Below are 17,044 nucleotides of genomic sequence, written 5' to 3'. Positions count from 1 at the left end.
AAGATTATAAACAGATTATTAATTTTCACTTCTTTTCCCAAGCCTTTGATATGTTACACAGCATTAAAGAAATACAATACATAAACTATTTATCAATGATTGTATCATCTTTTCTATGTTTGAGATTCAATTTATATCACCGAAAATGAAAAGAATAAGAACAAAATATTAACTTTTAAATCCAGTTCATTACTTAACTGGGTGGGTTGTTTGTTTGTTTTGTTTTTTATTTTTCTATTGATGTAATAGAACACCATGACTTGGAAACTTAGAGAAGAATTTATTTGGTTTATGGTCTCCAAGGGGACTGTCATGGCAAGGAGACATGGCAGCTAGCAGAGGCGGGGCAGCATGAACAAGAAGCTAAAATTTCATATCTTGAATCATGAGCACAGAACACAGATAACTTGAAACATCACGAGTCTTACAAAGCCTGCCTTCAGTGACATATGTCCTCCAGCAAGGCCACACCTCCTAATCTTCCCCAAATAGTGCTGCCAATTGAGGGCTAAGTATTCAAATGCCCAAGAACACTGGGAGACATCACCCAAACCACCAAACAATCTGAAATATACAGTATGTTATTTCAGCATGGAAACCGTGTAAAATTAGTAGCTAGTGTTTGCACTTTTGTTTTAGAGTATTTAAAATTTAATCTGTTTTCATGTCAACAAGAACACACTATACAGGCAAATCATCACTCCTTATTTTTAGCTCTTCTGTTACTGAAACATCGGAATATAATGGTGTTAGTATTTCAGAATGTAAATGATTGACCAAATTATTACTTGATTTTTATATTGTTTTACTATATCTCCAAAATGCAATATGTTGTCATTTCAGTATGTAATTAATGTAATAGCTAGTTAGGTATTATCTGTCCTTTTTGTCTTACAAAGTCTTGAATATACAGTGTGTCTTTAGTGCTTTTTATCATTAGACATTGCTTTTTGGAGTGGCCAGATTTCTAAGGTTCATTAGACAAATGTGGATAGTGTAAATCACTGAAAACAAGGTATCAGTCCTGAAAAGGGTCAAATACATATGGGATGATTTATATCACATAGGAAGTATAGCCACCTTAGCAGAAAAAAGCTTATGGTAAAGTAAAAGACCAGGAGAAGTAAAGGAAGTATCATGGTCATTTTGTTTCTAGGCAATATTGGATGTTGTTGTGAATCTTCAGTTTAGCCTGATAGAAAAACTGTGGCAAACATTCTGGCGCTATTCCCCATCTACTCCAACCGACGGCACTACCATTACGGAATCAAGGTCAGAATCAATATGTCTTTCTGATTTATTTTCATGATGAAGTAGATGTCACTGCTAATGAGCTAGAGATATGTATGTATACCAGTTGTGAACTTCACCTGATAACACTGAGTAGATTGACGCTTTGACCAAATCTAAGAATAAACCACAGACTACTCTCCTGAGATTTTAGTGTGTGTGACTTCCATCTTATGGATTTGGGGACTATTAGCTCTATGTCATGCTCGTGGACTACTATCCTATCTGCCTCTCAGATCATAAGAAAATATTAATGTACATAGGTAGCCCTGGGGGTGTGTTTGTATATATACATCCATATATATCCAGCCATATGACACCAGTGCAATGATGGTATAGTTCTAACCTCAGTAATATTTGATAAATTATTTTTAAAGTCCATTTTCTGTTTTATCCTCATTTGCCATCTATTCATTTGCAACATTTATTCACACCAGCAATCTGAGTGAAATAGAAAGTCGACTTCCGAAAGCAAAGCTGATAACTCTGTGCAAACATGAGTCTATCCTGAAATGGATGTGTAACTGTGACCATGGGATGTACCAGGCTTTGGTGGAGATTCTCATCCCCGACGTCCTTAGACCCATTCCTAGTAAGTTAAATGGAGACAACTACGGATGCTTTTGTTCTCATACATACCACCCAAGAAATTTTGGGGATTGATGTTGCAATCAGGAGTGATCCTAATTTTATTTAAATTTGTCAAATAAAAACCATACAGCATAGAGAATATTGCATGTAAGAAGCTTAGAGTGACATTGCAGTGAAGAACTGACCTGTCTTCTAGTCTTTTCCAGTATTATTTTTAAAAGCTAAACTACAGTTATGACACCTTTAATAAATTAATTGCAAGAACACTGAGAATCTAGTCAACCATGCAAAATTATTCTATTCAAGACTAAAGTCCTCTGCATATAGCCAAAAAATATTCAGACCTCTAATTGCAGACCATTCCCTTTCATTGTTGCTTAGAATTTGAAGAGTTGATTGTGGTTTCAAGTAGAGTTCAAATCCTGTACAAACACATACTCTGCCTCCTGTGTCATCTTCAGAATTACAAACTCAAGTTTCCATTAACACTCATGGTTGACTAGGATTTGAGGAAAATATAATAACTGCACAAGCAATGCACCCACCATAAAGTGACTGGAAACTACATACATCACTCATAACTTTTTCAGTAATCACGTTGTAGCAAACAAAGCGTTCTTCTGTAATTGTAGATGTAAATGCTACTACACATATTGTTAGAAGTAGTTGGCACTGTTATACCTACATCCAATGAGCCTAACTAGTGACCTGAACTTTTGAAGAAATGGGACTCTTTCCATTCTGACAGTAATAAAATGAAAGCAGTCTTTTTGCTCATGACATTGGCAGCTATGTACATTAAATATTCTATTCACCAATTATTTGATATGTTATTGTGGAAAATATATAAATGGGCTTTAGTGGAAGGAAAGCAGAGAATATTAGCATTTGTGTGTTTATATTTACAAAGGCAAAGACCCAGTGAAAGGTGTAAATTCTTTTACATATGCACTACCTTAAAAAGAGATGTTTATACACATTTATATATTATGCTAATGAGTGTACATTAATATATGGAGGAGAAAGTTAAAAAAAAAAAAAGAAATCCCACTAGCATTATCTTAACACTTTATAAATTACTAATGTGTTCCACACTAAACACACCAGGTTACCTGACTAAAAGTTTGATAGAAATTGATATTGTCATAGAAAATTTCACTGTGTCAATTTCCACTGGTTTTTGTTCTAGAATTTGATTTTTTTTTCCCCTACCCTCCTGTCCGTTGTGCTCCAAGTGTTAATCTCTAGAGATGTTTAAAAGATGTTGCATAGGCTAGCTCATTAGCCTATGACATCTGGCTACCAACATACAGTTTCTCTCGTGAGATACAAGAAGGGATGTTAGTGAGTGCTTTGCTTTTTGAGGCAAGTCAGTAGCATCAATATTCATTAAACAATTCAAAAATTGTGTGCTTTTATCTTAGCATCATAAGAATTTATAAGTTCCCAAATTTAAGTCATACATCAATTTTAGTTTACTTTTAACCTTAGAATTAAGTATATAATACACTTGCCCTTTGTCTTTTGAAAAATATGATTAGAAAAACTGGTTATTCTATCAAAGAATTTGTCTCTACACTCACCAGAAAATGACATCGTTTTATTTCTCTGAAAGTACAAGATATATTAATATACTAATCTACAAAAGAAATTTGGGGAATTCAATTTCCATTTTACAGTAAGGCTCAACAATGTAATGCTTAAAATACAATGTAGATAGCTGTTGCTGGGTGAGGTGCATTTTAATACTGATCTTGAGCAGGCTGAGGCAGCTAAGCTTTGGAATAGATTTTTAAATACCAAACCATCCATTTATGAGTCTTTAGAAGCTGTCAGAATCAGTCTGCACAATTCCGATTTTATACGAATCCCTACAGAGAGAAGAAACTTAATTTTATTTTTAAAAATTGTATTTCTTGGCTACTAGTACTTCACTCTACCATTTTCTGTCCAGATGGGATTTCTTTTTTTAGCTAAAAAGTCTGCACATCATACTAATTTAAAGTCAGCCTGAAGGCGCCTATATTCTAAAATACATTCACCCAAAACATGGAAAAAGAAAATTAAGTGTGAATTATTGAATAAGAACTCAACTGGTAACACTGTATTATATTTCCAGTTGCCCATTATTTAGTTAAACAAAAAGTAAATACCTAAACTTTTTAATATGCCCAATGTATTTTTTTATATTATAATCTCTTTCCATCAAGTTTGTCTAAAAGAGGGCTTTATGAAATGCTTTAAAATGACGTTAGAAGTTACTGGGGTCTTTTTCAAATTAAGTCATTGTTATACTAATTAGAGAACAAATGTAAACTGTAGATTGCCATATTGAACCTTAAACAAAATTGTACTGAGTTTCAGAAAGGCCGTTAATGCTTGTCACTCTTTTCATTTCCGTTCACGTCTGCACTCCATAACTCTAGGACATGAAATGACAGAAAGATACACTTCTTTCTTTTTTCTCTCCTAGTTAAGATGGGGCGCTTTAGGATTCCAAGAGATTGCCTCTCAAGAAATTTCCAGTTCAAGTATGCATTCTTTCCTAATCAATAGTTAGGCAATTTCAATCTCTACTATCCAGCTAAACAACAAAGATTCAGTTGGTTATTATTGGGTGTTAAATTTTATATCTTTGTTGTGAGTAATTTGAATAGTCTAAATGCAATCTAAAATCTATTTTGGCAGAAGTTAAATAGAGTGTTAGACTCACTTCAGCATAAAAAGGAAAGTCCAGGACTTTGGTCCTGCTTTAGATTCTTGGGGGCAGATGGCCAGAATAGGACTTCTTGCCCATGGTATTTACCACAGATCTGTGTAGCTACCAGATAGTATGGAACCTACAGAGATTATCTTGTGTTATGAGTGCTTTAAACATTAAATATCTAAATCTATTCCCGCACAGCATGTAGCCCTAGGCACCAAGGAATTTAAGCACCATTGACTAAATGACACATTGAGTAGAATCAGTGAGCAGATCCCTTGTAACATAGTTAGCAGTGATAACTGAAGGCACTTCTGGTCACTTCATGGCCACTATGAAGTTCTGTCGTGGGACATGTCCCTATTTCAGGCTTTTCACACAATAGGGTTGGCTGTTTTGGTAATATCTTAGTAACATTGCTCCTGTGACAGCAATTGTATTACATTTTAGCTCTACCTACCATATGAAACTCAAATAGTAATCTGAAACTTTTGTTGAGACAATTATACATTTTGTTCTATTTCCAACAGATAAATACTCCAATTCATAGGCTTTATGGTAAAACATCATACATAGAGACAAATAATACTTTGCACTGTGTTACATTTTATCCAACAATATAAAATAAGGTTGATTTGGGGACCAAAATGGAAAATTTACAAAGCAAATTCTTAGTCTTGATCACAAAACTCTTGCTGAAGTTTTGTCCAAGGCAGAAATCCTCTGTCAAGTCTATTCACAACTGGTATATGTGAGCATGAGCACTAAGTTCTGATGTCTTCATTTCCAACAGGCGTCATCAGTGTCTGAGAACAGGATAGTTCTAAAAGCCAAGTCTAGTATTTTTAGATGCACTAAGAAATTAGAAATTATGTAATTTTTAATCAATGAAGATAACAGAAAATTTTCTCTGTGCTATTAAAGTAGCATAAACATATTTCTCTTGTTCCAGTTTAAAATTAATGGTACTACGCATTTTTATTGTCTACTTTTATTTTATTGTCATTCAGGTGCCTTGACCCAAGCCATTCGAAATTTCGCAAAAAGCCTAGAAGGTTGGCTTTCAAATGCCATGAACAATATTCCACAGAGAATGATTCAAACCAAGGTATGGTTATGTCCTTTGTGGGGGGTGTGTGTGTGTGTGTGTGTGTGTGTGTGTGTGTGTGTGTGTGTGTGTGNTGTGTGTGTGTGTGTGTGTGTGTGTGTGTGTGTGTGTGTGTGTGTGTGTTTACACTTGCTTAAGGAACTATTTCTTCAATAATTTTCTCATAACTAATCTTTAAATAACACAGACTATTATGCAGAACTAGCGTATGGATTCTGTAGTTCAGAGCTGTTACTCACGCCTAAAGGATTCCAGTCTATATAATCCCTTTCTGGCATATGCCTGTGGCAAGATTGGACAGACACAATACTTTGATTTTGCTGCCCCCCCCCAAAATCACATTTGTGGCTTTTGGTTAAGTAGCTGTATCCACCATTAGACTCCAAGTGTATATCTTTACTTTCAAAATCTGTTGCATTCCTAAAATAATACCTCAAATTGTTACAATCACACTCTACGCAGTATCATCAAAATGAATGCCCCAGCAGCTTGCCTGCAATATTGTCCATCTTGCTGAGTTTTAGGTTTAACCTGAATGGTTACCACTGCAGAGCACAGCTTCTGCTCTTCTGCTGTTGCATATAAGCAGTTGTTTTCCTGCTGAACTCTCAGTCAATGAGACAGTTTACCCCGACTGAAGAAAGAGCTGTCTAGTGAGTGGCAATAGCACTTAAATGCCTGGGTTCAAATCTTTACAGTCTTATACAAGCCACTTACCTCCTCTAAAATATACCACGTTGAGGTAGTTGAACAATGTAACATATGTATGAGACACTTAACCTGGTGCCTGGTGTGTGTGTGTGTGTGTGTGTGTGTGTGTGTGTGTGTACAGATACATACACACACACACACACACACACACACACACATGCATACAAACCAGAGAACCATGTTCTCTACAAGTGTATGTAAGCTTGTATGAGTATTCCATACAGTCCTAATGTATCTCATTTTCAAAGTAGCCTCCTACAGTGTCAACCAATTATTCTACTCAACCAACTAGTTCTTTAAATATGTGCTTATATACCCATAAAATCCTATAAATATGTTAAGGCTTCTGGCACATTTTGAAAGACTGGAATCATACCTACTGTGCATCTAACATTTCTATGAAATCATGAAAGCTAGGTATTTATTTAGGGGTTTTCTTTTCATTATTTTTGGTACTTTTCAACATAGACTAGCATTTAGTCTCATTCAGAAAGTGATGGATGACATGATGGATGACCAGCTAACACAGTAGAACATTTGACCAGTATCCATAACATTCTGGGTTCAATCCATTATAGTAGTTGTAGAGAAGAAAGAAAATAAACAAAAAGTCTATGGAAAGAGTGTATGGAATAACTGAAGTGATTTTTAAACATGCAAACAGAGTTGACTAAACTAATGATTAAGCATATCACAGCTAGCAATAATGAGAAGTCACCACCAAATGATGTTCACAGCATTAGGAAACATCTTTCCATGTTTCCCCAACTGTACCCTTAGAACAGAGAAGACTGCAGCTTATGAGGAGTAAGCACTCTGACCACTGTGGTATGTCCTTCGGTCTCCTAACAATGCCCACCCCTGATTAAATCCTCCTGGGAGCTTGAGTGCTTGTCATCTAGGGCAGCCTTTCTGGCAGATGATGATGGAGAGAATTGGAGAGGAGGTTTTTGAGATACAAATGTGGATTAGGTCATAACACCTTTGAACTTACGTATTTCCACCATTAAGTCTACCAACTTGTAAACTAATGGTGTAAATGAAGTCATAATGGTAGATGTGAATGACACTGCTCTTAAAAGTGTTTTATCGAATTACTGTTTGCTTTTCCAAATAAAAAGAAATGTTCATACTTGTCTAATTGTTAGTTGTCCTAAAAAGAGTTGGGGAGGGAAAGAAAGCAAACATTTTTCTACTTTTTTAAACAATGTAATTTCTTGTTGTTGTTTGGTAATTAACTTCCAAGACTGGCTTAATTATTGCTGCACTCAGATGTCAAAAAATATGGGAGTTTGTTTTAGTGTTGACCTCGTTTCACTCAAAACTAAATAATTCTATGTTTAAGAATCTTAAATGCTATATAATTTACAAGTAAACTATTACCAAATCAATTTGAAATGTATCTAAGGAAGACTGCTAAATTTGACTGAAGTAAAAATGAGATTTGGAGAGTGCAGTAGTTTCTTTTATGAGAGGAAGAAGGTAGGTTGGGGAGGAAGAAGAAGAAAAAAAGAAAAAAGACAGCCCACCCCAGCTTGCTTGGGTTTCTATAGGTTGCCGCTGTAAGTGCCTTTGCCCAGACTCTGCGAAGATACACGTCGCTCAATCACCTGGCCCAGGCAGCCCGCGCAGTGCTTCAGAACACTTCCCAGATCAACCAGATGCTCAGTGACCTCAACCGCGTTGACTTTGCCAATGTCCAGGTACTCTGCCTCCCTGCACATCCTGTCTCTTAAAGAATGGTGACAATGTTCTAAACCAGGATCGTCTGACTCTGCACTGGCATTGTGTGTTCAGTTTCTACAGAGCTGGAGTTTCACTCAGACAGAACTCCATTGACCCCGTTTGTTTTGTGGGTAAAGTAGGCAACAGAATGCATCCAGGTTTGCCAAGAAGTTAAAAGGATAATTGAGATCAGAGTCATTGAAATCTGGTAAACAATATTAGGCTAGTCTATGTCTGTGAAAATCTGAAAAACTGTTTGACTGCTCTTGTTTCATTTTCCAGGCTATAACAGCTACCTTAGGTTGTTTAAATAGTGATTTGTACGCATTCAAGCAGGTACTTCTGTTACTATAGTAACCCACCTTGAAAAACTAAGCACCTCTATTACAGAGTATATTGCAGATACCGGAGAAAATTCTCTCACTTAAAGAATTAACTGCAGTAAGTTTGGATGTTTGGTTCACGTGAAATATATTTTCTAACACCAGTTGCTCCGTATTTTATGCTTGGAAATGAATAATGAAGGCTCCATGTGGAAGTCTAACAAATTTTATTTATGATACTAAAGTAGCAAAATTAATTGTTACTTTTAAAATGATAACACTCCTGACCTAAAGTATAACCAACAAGTAAAAAAAATTGCATAATTAAACGCAATACAAATTTTAAATTTTTGGAATTAACAAGAGACAATATAATGAATATTTTAAAAATGCAAAGAATGTCAGAAATTCAAATAGCTTGACTTTTGGCTACTTTGTGGGTTCTTTCCTTCTTCCACCCTTCACCATCCCTCTCCTTCCTCCCTTTCAACCCCTGATACTAGAAGAGAAAAAGGATAGAGGGGAAAGTGGTGAGGATATCCATAGACTACTTACTTCCTGCTGATTAGGAGGGGGTTAAGTTCCTTGGGGCAAATTTGATCTTTGTCTTCAGGATATCCAATTTCTTCCCCTCTCTTTGCATGGACCACTTGACAAAAGACAATAACTGCAACCATCAGCAGCAGCAGGAGGAGCCACAGTGACTGCAGCCCCTCTTGATGCTCTAGCATTTCCATACCCTTTCAAGAGTCCTCAGATATTCAAATGTTACACCCTTGCAGAAACTATCTGCAGCTAGCAAAATCATGCCCCTGCTAGAGCACAGGACAAATCATAGCCAGCTGCTGTGGACAATCTGAAGCAGCCCATATCCCACACCTAGGATTAAAACAAAAACATTCCTATAATATTTCTGTGTTTTTAAAGAAACCAAAATTCTCACTACAAGTATCCTATACATTATATATAATTGTGCGCGTGTACTACTCTGAAACCCATTAATAAAATGCCACTTGATTTTAAAATGGCAATAGACAAGTGCCTAGTAAACACAGGAAGGGATTCTCAGCATTGGCCACTAGGGGAATGGGAGTTTAAACCATGAGGAAATAATATTTTACGAACACTGAAATGGATGTGGTTAAAGATAGAACATCTAAGTTTTTGGTCTCTGGAGAACAGGAGAAATTAGCACTTCACAAGCTGTTGATGAGAATGTAAAAGTCACAACCACTGAGACTCTAGCATTTCCTCAAAGAGATAAATATACATTACCATATGACTGAGCAGTCCAGTGTTCGGCAAATAGCTATATGAAAGGGAAACATGGCCACACAAGTTGACCAGTCCTTGTCTAAAATGCTTGCACTGGAAGGCTCGGATGTTTTTCAGATGTTTTAGTATTTAATAGAGTTTACCACATAATTATCCCTAAAATCTGTACTCTAAAAATGCTCCAAAACAGTTGTTCTGACCATCCAACCTTGGATGATTTCTTCAGACTAGAGATACCTCAATGTTCATGGTATCCTTCAATGTTCATAGCATCATGGTTCAGATGAGACAGCCGAGGTGGTCATTACAAAATAAATGAAAATGTGCTTTATCCATACAATGGACCATTGCTGAGCAATGGGAAGAACTGGAGATTTGATTGAGCCTTGGAAACATGATAAGTGAAGGAAAGTTATCACATGCTTCCATTTGTATGAAATCGCCTGAATAAACATTAGAAACAGAAAATAGGTTTCTGGCTGGCTAGGGCTAGGGTATGATAATACCAGATACAATGGGTATAGGACTTCCTTTTGAGTAAAAGTATACTTTAAGTAAGTGAATTGTACAGTCTTTCTTTCCAGATCATTACTGTATTAATACAAAATTTAATCTCTACATCATATCTAGCTTTATTATTTAAAATATATTCCATAAAACCATTTGAGCTTAATTCATTTATAGTACAATGAATTTTGTTCATTATGACATTTAGTGAATTAGGCTCATGTTTCTGGTAGCTAATTTTTCAGTCTCTTTCCCATATATTTGTCCATCTACTACCAACTATATGTATATAAACAGACACTTGCATGTACATGCACGCAGTCATGTAACCTTTACAAGAACAGTCTTGGATTTATAAAATGGTCTATGTGTGTAGATTTACATTAACTCATTTACCAAACATATTAACAACTATATCTTGAAGTGCACTAATATTTGCTTCAAATCTTCATTTTAAAAAGATATGTTTAAAAATTATCTTATGAACACTGAGGTAAAATAACCTTGAAGTCAGAATAATAAGAGAACTTTGGTTAATTTCAATTCAGGAACAGGAATTTTTATAAAGAATGATTTCAGTTAATATATGAAAAAGGCATTAACTGTTGTATTAATATTTTTGTGAATCCTCATGGCTTCATTATTTTTGTATTGAATTGAGTATATATAAAAATGAGCCCACTCACTGGCTAGAAGCAGCTGTCTTCAGGGTATCTTTGTATGCAGTTAACTGCACGTCTCCACTCATCCCTACTTAGCAACCTCAGCAACTTCGAGACTACTTTCTCTTCCTTCCTTGCCAACTGTCAAGTTCTCTCTCTCTCTGTTTCTCTGTCTCTCTGTCTCTCTCTGTGTGTGTGTGTGTGTGTGTGTGTGTGTGTGTGTGTGTGTGTGTGTGTGNTGTGTGTGTGTGTGTGTGTGTGTGTGTGTGTGTGTGTGTGTGTGTGTGTGTGTGTCTCTGTCATGGCAGCCACTAGAACTGGAAACTGCATACTTAAGCATCTGTCCGCCATCTCTCTTCAGAAGCTCATAGCAGTGGTGAGCCATTCAGTTCACCCTGCACTTTACTTCTTTGTACATTCTAACGAATCCTCAAATGAGTATAGATTATCTTCACCGACCTACTTCTTTATTTCTTCCAAGCTTTGGTAGGCTTCTCCAGTGTACCCTGCTTCCCATCCCATTTTCATGACCTTTTCCTGTCACTTGAAACCTGTCCCTGCCTCTTCTAAGATGAGTCTCAGTCAGGCTGATAAAAGAGTAAAATTCTTGCACTAAGGACACTTTGGTTTGAAACAAGTTCTGTGTGTTAGTTTTGGAGCATGTCAAGAGCTTGGGCGTTCCATCACTTATTCTTCTCACTACTTCATCCTCTTCTCAGCCAATGTCTTTGCATTTCAAGTCAGTTAGTCTATTGCATGTCAATTGGCTTGCTTTCCTTCTTAATGATTTACAATGGTATTGTTTTCTAAATGTTCTGTGTAAGTGGATGCCTTTCTATGTAAATTATTAATTAAGTAGATTTTGGTGGTCTAACCTGATAACTTAAGCATTGAATATTTATTGAAGATAAAGTGTGATTTTGAACTTTGTTACTATGTACCATGTTGAATATTATTTTTCTATAAGTTAAGAACGTTTTCAGGTGTTTGTTTTCAGCTTTTTTCATTATAGAATTGAGAAAACTGAATTACTGTCTAAAGGACTATTTACTGAGTAAGCTAATGTTACTGTGAGAGCCATAGACTAGTGAGATAGAGAACATTATGAAAGGGTGTGAAAAGTGGCTTATTGAGCTGTGGTCTTATTTCTCCAATTAGGTTTTAGATTACTGTCTTACCTTGCCAAAAATAATTTCACATGAAGAGTGGGTTTGAATTTTTGGTAAGAAGTGAAATTCCTTCTTGCGAGATCCTTCTCCTAGAGCTAGTACCAACAAGGACAAGCCCCTTCACGTGAGGCACAGACGCTTTCATTTGCACAGTAAAGAGGTTCTAGAGGCTGTGTGCTGCATACAGTCCACATATTCAGCAGTGCTGTACTGTAGACAGAGAAAAAGTCAGATGGATTAAAAAAAAAACCTGCATGCTAATGGGGAAAACCTTCTCCTGGTAACTACTGTAATGCTTGAACTTCTCTGGGTACTCAGGGTCTGAAAGCCATTTAACACTATTCAGAGATCTTAACCATTCTTATATAAATATGTTATACAGAAATAAATGAAAGCATAAGAAAATGTAGTTAACAGCATAACTAATTCAAACTTTTTACTAGTAAAAAAAATTAAAGCAAATAAATGCCTAGCTATATGGAATTGGTTATTTAATAATGTATTCATGCAGTGACACAAGTTTATTGATGAGCAAATAAGTACAGCTGTATATTTGTCTACACGGAATAGTAGGTACTATTGTTAAGCAGAATATTGAGTAAAATGTATGATATTTATTATATTTATATACTTAATTTAATTCATGTCAAAATTATATATGTATAAGCATAAATAAACATGAATAAGTGAGTAATGTATATATAAATATGCAATATGTATTCATAAAAACAGAGCACATATTGTATATGAAAAACTTAGAGTATGTATATTCATGTATTGAACTGCTAGCCTCATACTCTTTTATTGTCTTTTTTCTTTTGTACATTGATATTTTTCTATGACCACATTTTAGTGTATTTAAACTATTTACAAATGGTGTTTAAGAGGCAACATCTATGGGAGTGGGCAGGTGAATGGAGGAGCACCCTCCTGGAGGCAGGGAGAAGAGGGGTGGGATGGTGGGTTGTTGGAGAGGAAAACTATGGGAAGAGGGTAACATTTGAAATGTAAATAAGCAAAATAACCAAAAAAAAAAAAATTTAAAAAGTGGCAGCATCTAAAAACAAGTCTTGAAGTTGCTATCACCAGCTGATACGTGGAAGCGACTGAGGTTTCCCCAGAGAAATAGAATGAATGATTTAGACACAGTTTGCCTTTAAAACGTCTAAGATTAAATGACCCTTTAATGTGTTAAGTGTGTAGGATCAGCAGAGCTGTTAGAACTGGAAGGATAGGATTAGGGATACATTGATTTGAAATTTCAATTTGAATTAACTTCACCTCAGAGACTACATAGAATAAACTCTACAGACACTGTTTTCATAAAAATATCACTGTAGTCTATGTTTTATATTGGAGCTTTATAGATGCCTTCAAAGAAATGTATCTTAAAATTACTATAATGAATACCACTTAAAAACTCATACTAATTTTCACTTGTCTGGTTTATTGCATAGGAAACTAGACTCACACTGACCTAATAAATTGCTTGAACTTAGTTTGGCAAGTTAGGGACTGGGCACGCTCGCGTGTGCGCACGTACACACACACACACACAAGTTTGCCTTTTGATTATCTGTCAAGCAGTTTGTTGTCAAATAATTACATTTCAATCTTGAGAGATTTTTTTCTTTTAATCTTAAAATACCGTATGGCACTAGAAGTATCATAAAACTTAGACAATCACTAAGAAGTAACTTTAAATTTTCCTATTTTTATTGTTACAAAATATGAAACTTCCCAACCAGAAGCAAAAGGAAAATTACAGTAATCAGGTTTCTTGGCAGGTAGCATGTCTACATTTTCTCAAAAGAGGTTTTGTTGTTGTTTTCAATTCTGTGAATTAATTTGCATTTGTTGGTTTGAATTGATAGCCCTTGAGATTTCTGTTCCCCATCCATAAACTCACACAGCATATGTTTCTACCTTGTACCATTCAGTGTTTGTTTTTCTTTTAATCTTTAGGGACCACTTTTGGCCAATTGAATTCATTTATTCCTCTGACTTACTCTAAATCTTCTGAAATGGTTTTAGGTTTTTATCTGAAGGGGTAGATAAAACCTTGAAGTAGTGAGAAAACAGGGTGCTTTGTGCTGCTGGTCCAAACACCTATCTTCCTTATTAACTGTTATAGTCTTGCACAGGGCCTGGCCAGAGTAGGACACCCAGTCAGATACTACATCCCATAAAGATCAGGGAAAGACGCTCAGCCCTGAAGATGGTAAATGCATTGAGTGCATTAAGTTCTGGTCATGATCTGTTCATGTCTCCTGTTGATGTCCTCCCTGTGACACCCTGTGTGTTTTCTGTGATGATGCTCTGTAGGAAGCTGCTGAGTTGAACTTTCCTTTCCATCTGTGACCTGTCCTAGGAGCAGGCTTCCTGGGTGTGCCAGTGTGATGACAACATGGTTCAGAGACTAGAAACAGACTTCAAGATGACCCTGCAGCAGCAGAGCACTCTGGAGCAGTGGGCTGCTTGGCTGGACAATGTGATGATGCAAGCGCTGAAGCCCTATGAAGGAAGACCCAGCTTCCCTAAGGCTGCTCGACAGTTTCTGCTCAAGTGGTCTTTCTACAGGTAGCATTGAAATTGCACTGAGTTTTCATCATGCTCTGTAAATGTGTGTATGTGCACACTATTCACATAAAAAAGAAGTCAGCTTAGATTTGGTGGGTTACCCAGCTCTATGACTACGGTATGTAGACATGAATGGGAAATTTATTGAAATGAACATTTTTGCTAGGAAAGGAGACCTTTCTCAAAGCTGAGAAGTTTTCAGAGTTATCTCTGAAAGTCTAGCTTAATGTGTGTTTCTCAACCTGTGGGTCACAATCCTCTTGGTTGTCAAGCATGCTTTCACATGGGTCACCTAAGATCACACACACATTTACATTATAGTTCATGACAGTAGCAAAATTAGGGCTATGAAGTAGCAACAAAAATAAGTTACCACCACATAAGGAATTATAGTAAAAGGTATCAGGAAGGTTAAGAACCACTAGTTTAGGTGATGTTTTCAGCAACAGTTGGAAAAGTTCTCTAGTCCTTCCTCTGCTCCTGCCTTCTTTTAGGTACCCTTGTTCCTTCTTCAGTGGCTCTCATTAGACCATGGCCTCACATCCACTTAGAACCATTAGGAATGTTCATTATTAGGTCACTCCACAAGTCTACTTGAGTCAGAATCCATAGAGGAAAGGCCTAGCAATCTGAGCTCTGAAATCCTCTGGGCAGTTCCAGTTTGCACTCAAAACTCCCTAGTTAATGTATTAATTCTATCAATTGTATTTATTTTCAAACCTGGCTAAGTATCAGAGAGTAGAGCTTACATGGTTTTTTAACCCTTGGTTACTTCTGAGATCCTCTGACTCATTCATACTTTTGCTGGTTGGGAGGTCATATTTAAAAGGATAATTGGGCTGGGCGGTGGTGGCACACGCCTTTATTCCCAGCACTGGGAGGCAGAGACAGGTGGATCTCTGAGTTCAAGGCCAGCTTGGTCTACAGAGTGAGTTCCAGGACAGCCAGGGCTACACAGAGAAACCCTGTCTCAAAAAACAAAAAAACAAAAATAAAAGGATAATTGGAATCATTCATTTTCTTGTGACTATGATGCATGACTAGTACCTAGAAAGTAGTAACATGTTTTACTTATAATGTACCTTTTCAACTAAAATACTTCGGATGGAAATACATGGGTTTTTTGTGGACATATAATCAGCCCTAAAGGGAAAGGGCTTACTAATTATATGATATTTGATGGGAAGATTGAAAAGATTTGTTGGCCCCAAGTTTGAACAAACATTTAAAAGATGCTATTGGTAACATAACTTGTGCCACATCTGTGTAAAATGGAATGGTCAGATGGATTTCTGCATGGAATCTAAGTTAGGGGCAGTTTATATATCTCAGTACATACAGGTTTTAGGCCCAGGTCAGTGAGATTACCCCAAATAAAGAAGTAAACACTTGTAGTTTTATTAAAGGATCAAATACCACCATCAAAAATTTGAATTATCTAACTTGGTATCTCACAAAATATGAATACATTTGTCATATAATTCAAAACTTTAATTTGAAAATACATTTTGTTGTTGTTTTGGGCTTTTTTTTTTCACACAAGATCTCTCTACATAGCTTTGGTTATCCTAGAACTTGCTATGTAGATCAAGCTGATCTTGAAGTCATACAGACATCAACCTGGCTCTGTCTCCACATGCTGTGACTAAAGTCATGTGCCCCCATGCATGGCAGAAATATGTTTTTTTATCTCTTGAAATTCAATATTTTATTCATCTGAATTTTCACAGAAAATTATATAGGTGATTTGTATGCTCATGACTAGTGGATGAATCAGTTAAACTGTCTGACTCTTTCCAAATCTCCCATGACCAATGGCAAAATACCCACCTATATAGCAATTGAAGAGAGATGCAACGCAATGCAACACACACACACACACACACACACACACACACATGCGTGCACACATACACTTCCTCTTTACGTTCTGTGTTAGTGGCAGGCTTGACCTTCTGTCTGTGTGTGTGTGTGTGTGTGTGTGTGTGTGTGTGAGAAAGTTGACATCATTTTAGAAATACACCCCTGGGAGTCTTTGTCAACACAGAGATCTATTGTAGGAATCCTGAAAAGAAAGAAAATTACTCACGTGTATTTCATGTTTTCTGAAGATACACAAACCTAGTAGATCATCACTTGCCTGCCCTCTGTCCTCCCTGAGTTAGGGATAATTGGCTTGTTATTATTAGACACTATTATGGTTATTATTTTCATTTCAAAAATATGTGAAGACTTACAGTTCAGGGCCACTGAGGAAAGAGACAAACAGATGCATACTTCCTGCTGCTAGGCAGGTAATATCTGAACTGCTTTTCACTGAGGCATAAGAACTGTTGAGTAATGAAAACTGGGCATAAATCATTAAAAGAAGCAGAATTGGAAAGGGTTTTTTTTTTTTT

At 36.3% G+C, this 17,044-nt stretch overlaps 1 protein-coding gene across 10 annotated transcripts in view; it reads left to right on the top strand.

The window, feature by feature from the left end:
• Positions 1-17,044, top strand: part of Rfx3 (regulatory factor X3) — a 249,943-nt gene that overhangs the window by 208,048 nt on the left and 24,851 nt on the right. For 7 of the 10 annotated variants that reach the window (XM_021191879.2, XM_029544734.1, XM_021191903.2 and 4 more), the window contains 5 exons: positions 1,157-1,272; positions 1,728-1,882; positions 5,596-5,693; positions 7,958-8,107; positions 14,437-14,645. In XM_021191879.2, coding sequence (XP_021047538.1) covers positions 1,157-1,272; positions 1,728-1,882; positions 5,596-5,693; positions 7,958-8,107; positions 14,437-14,645 — 728 coding nt within the window. Of the gene's footprint in view, positions 1-1,156; positions 1,273-1,727; positions 1,883-5,595; positions 5,694-7,957; positions 8,108-14,436; positions 14,646-17,044 lie in introns of those variants that run through there. The other 3 variants (XM_029544700.1, XM_029544794.1, XM_029544837.1) reach the window with 3 other exon arrangements.

The sequence above is a fragment of the Mus pahari genome, chromosome 1 (genome assembly GCF_900095145.1).
Source record: "Mus pahari chromosome 1, PAHARI_EIJ_v1.1, whole genome shotgun sequence".
NCBI lineage: Eukaryota > Metazoa > Chordata > Mammalia > Rodentia > Muridae > Mus > Mus pahari.
This window is presented reverse-complemented; position numbering and strand designations above follow the sequence as displayed.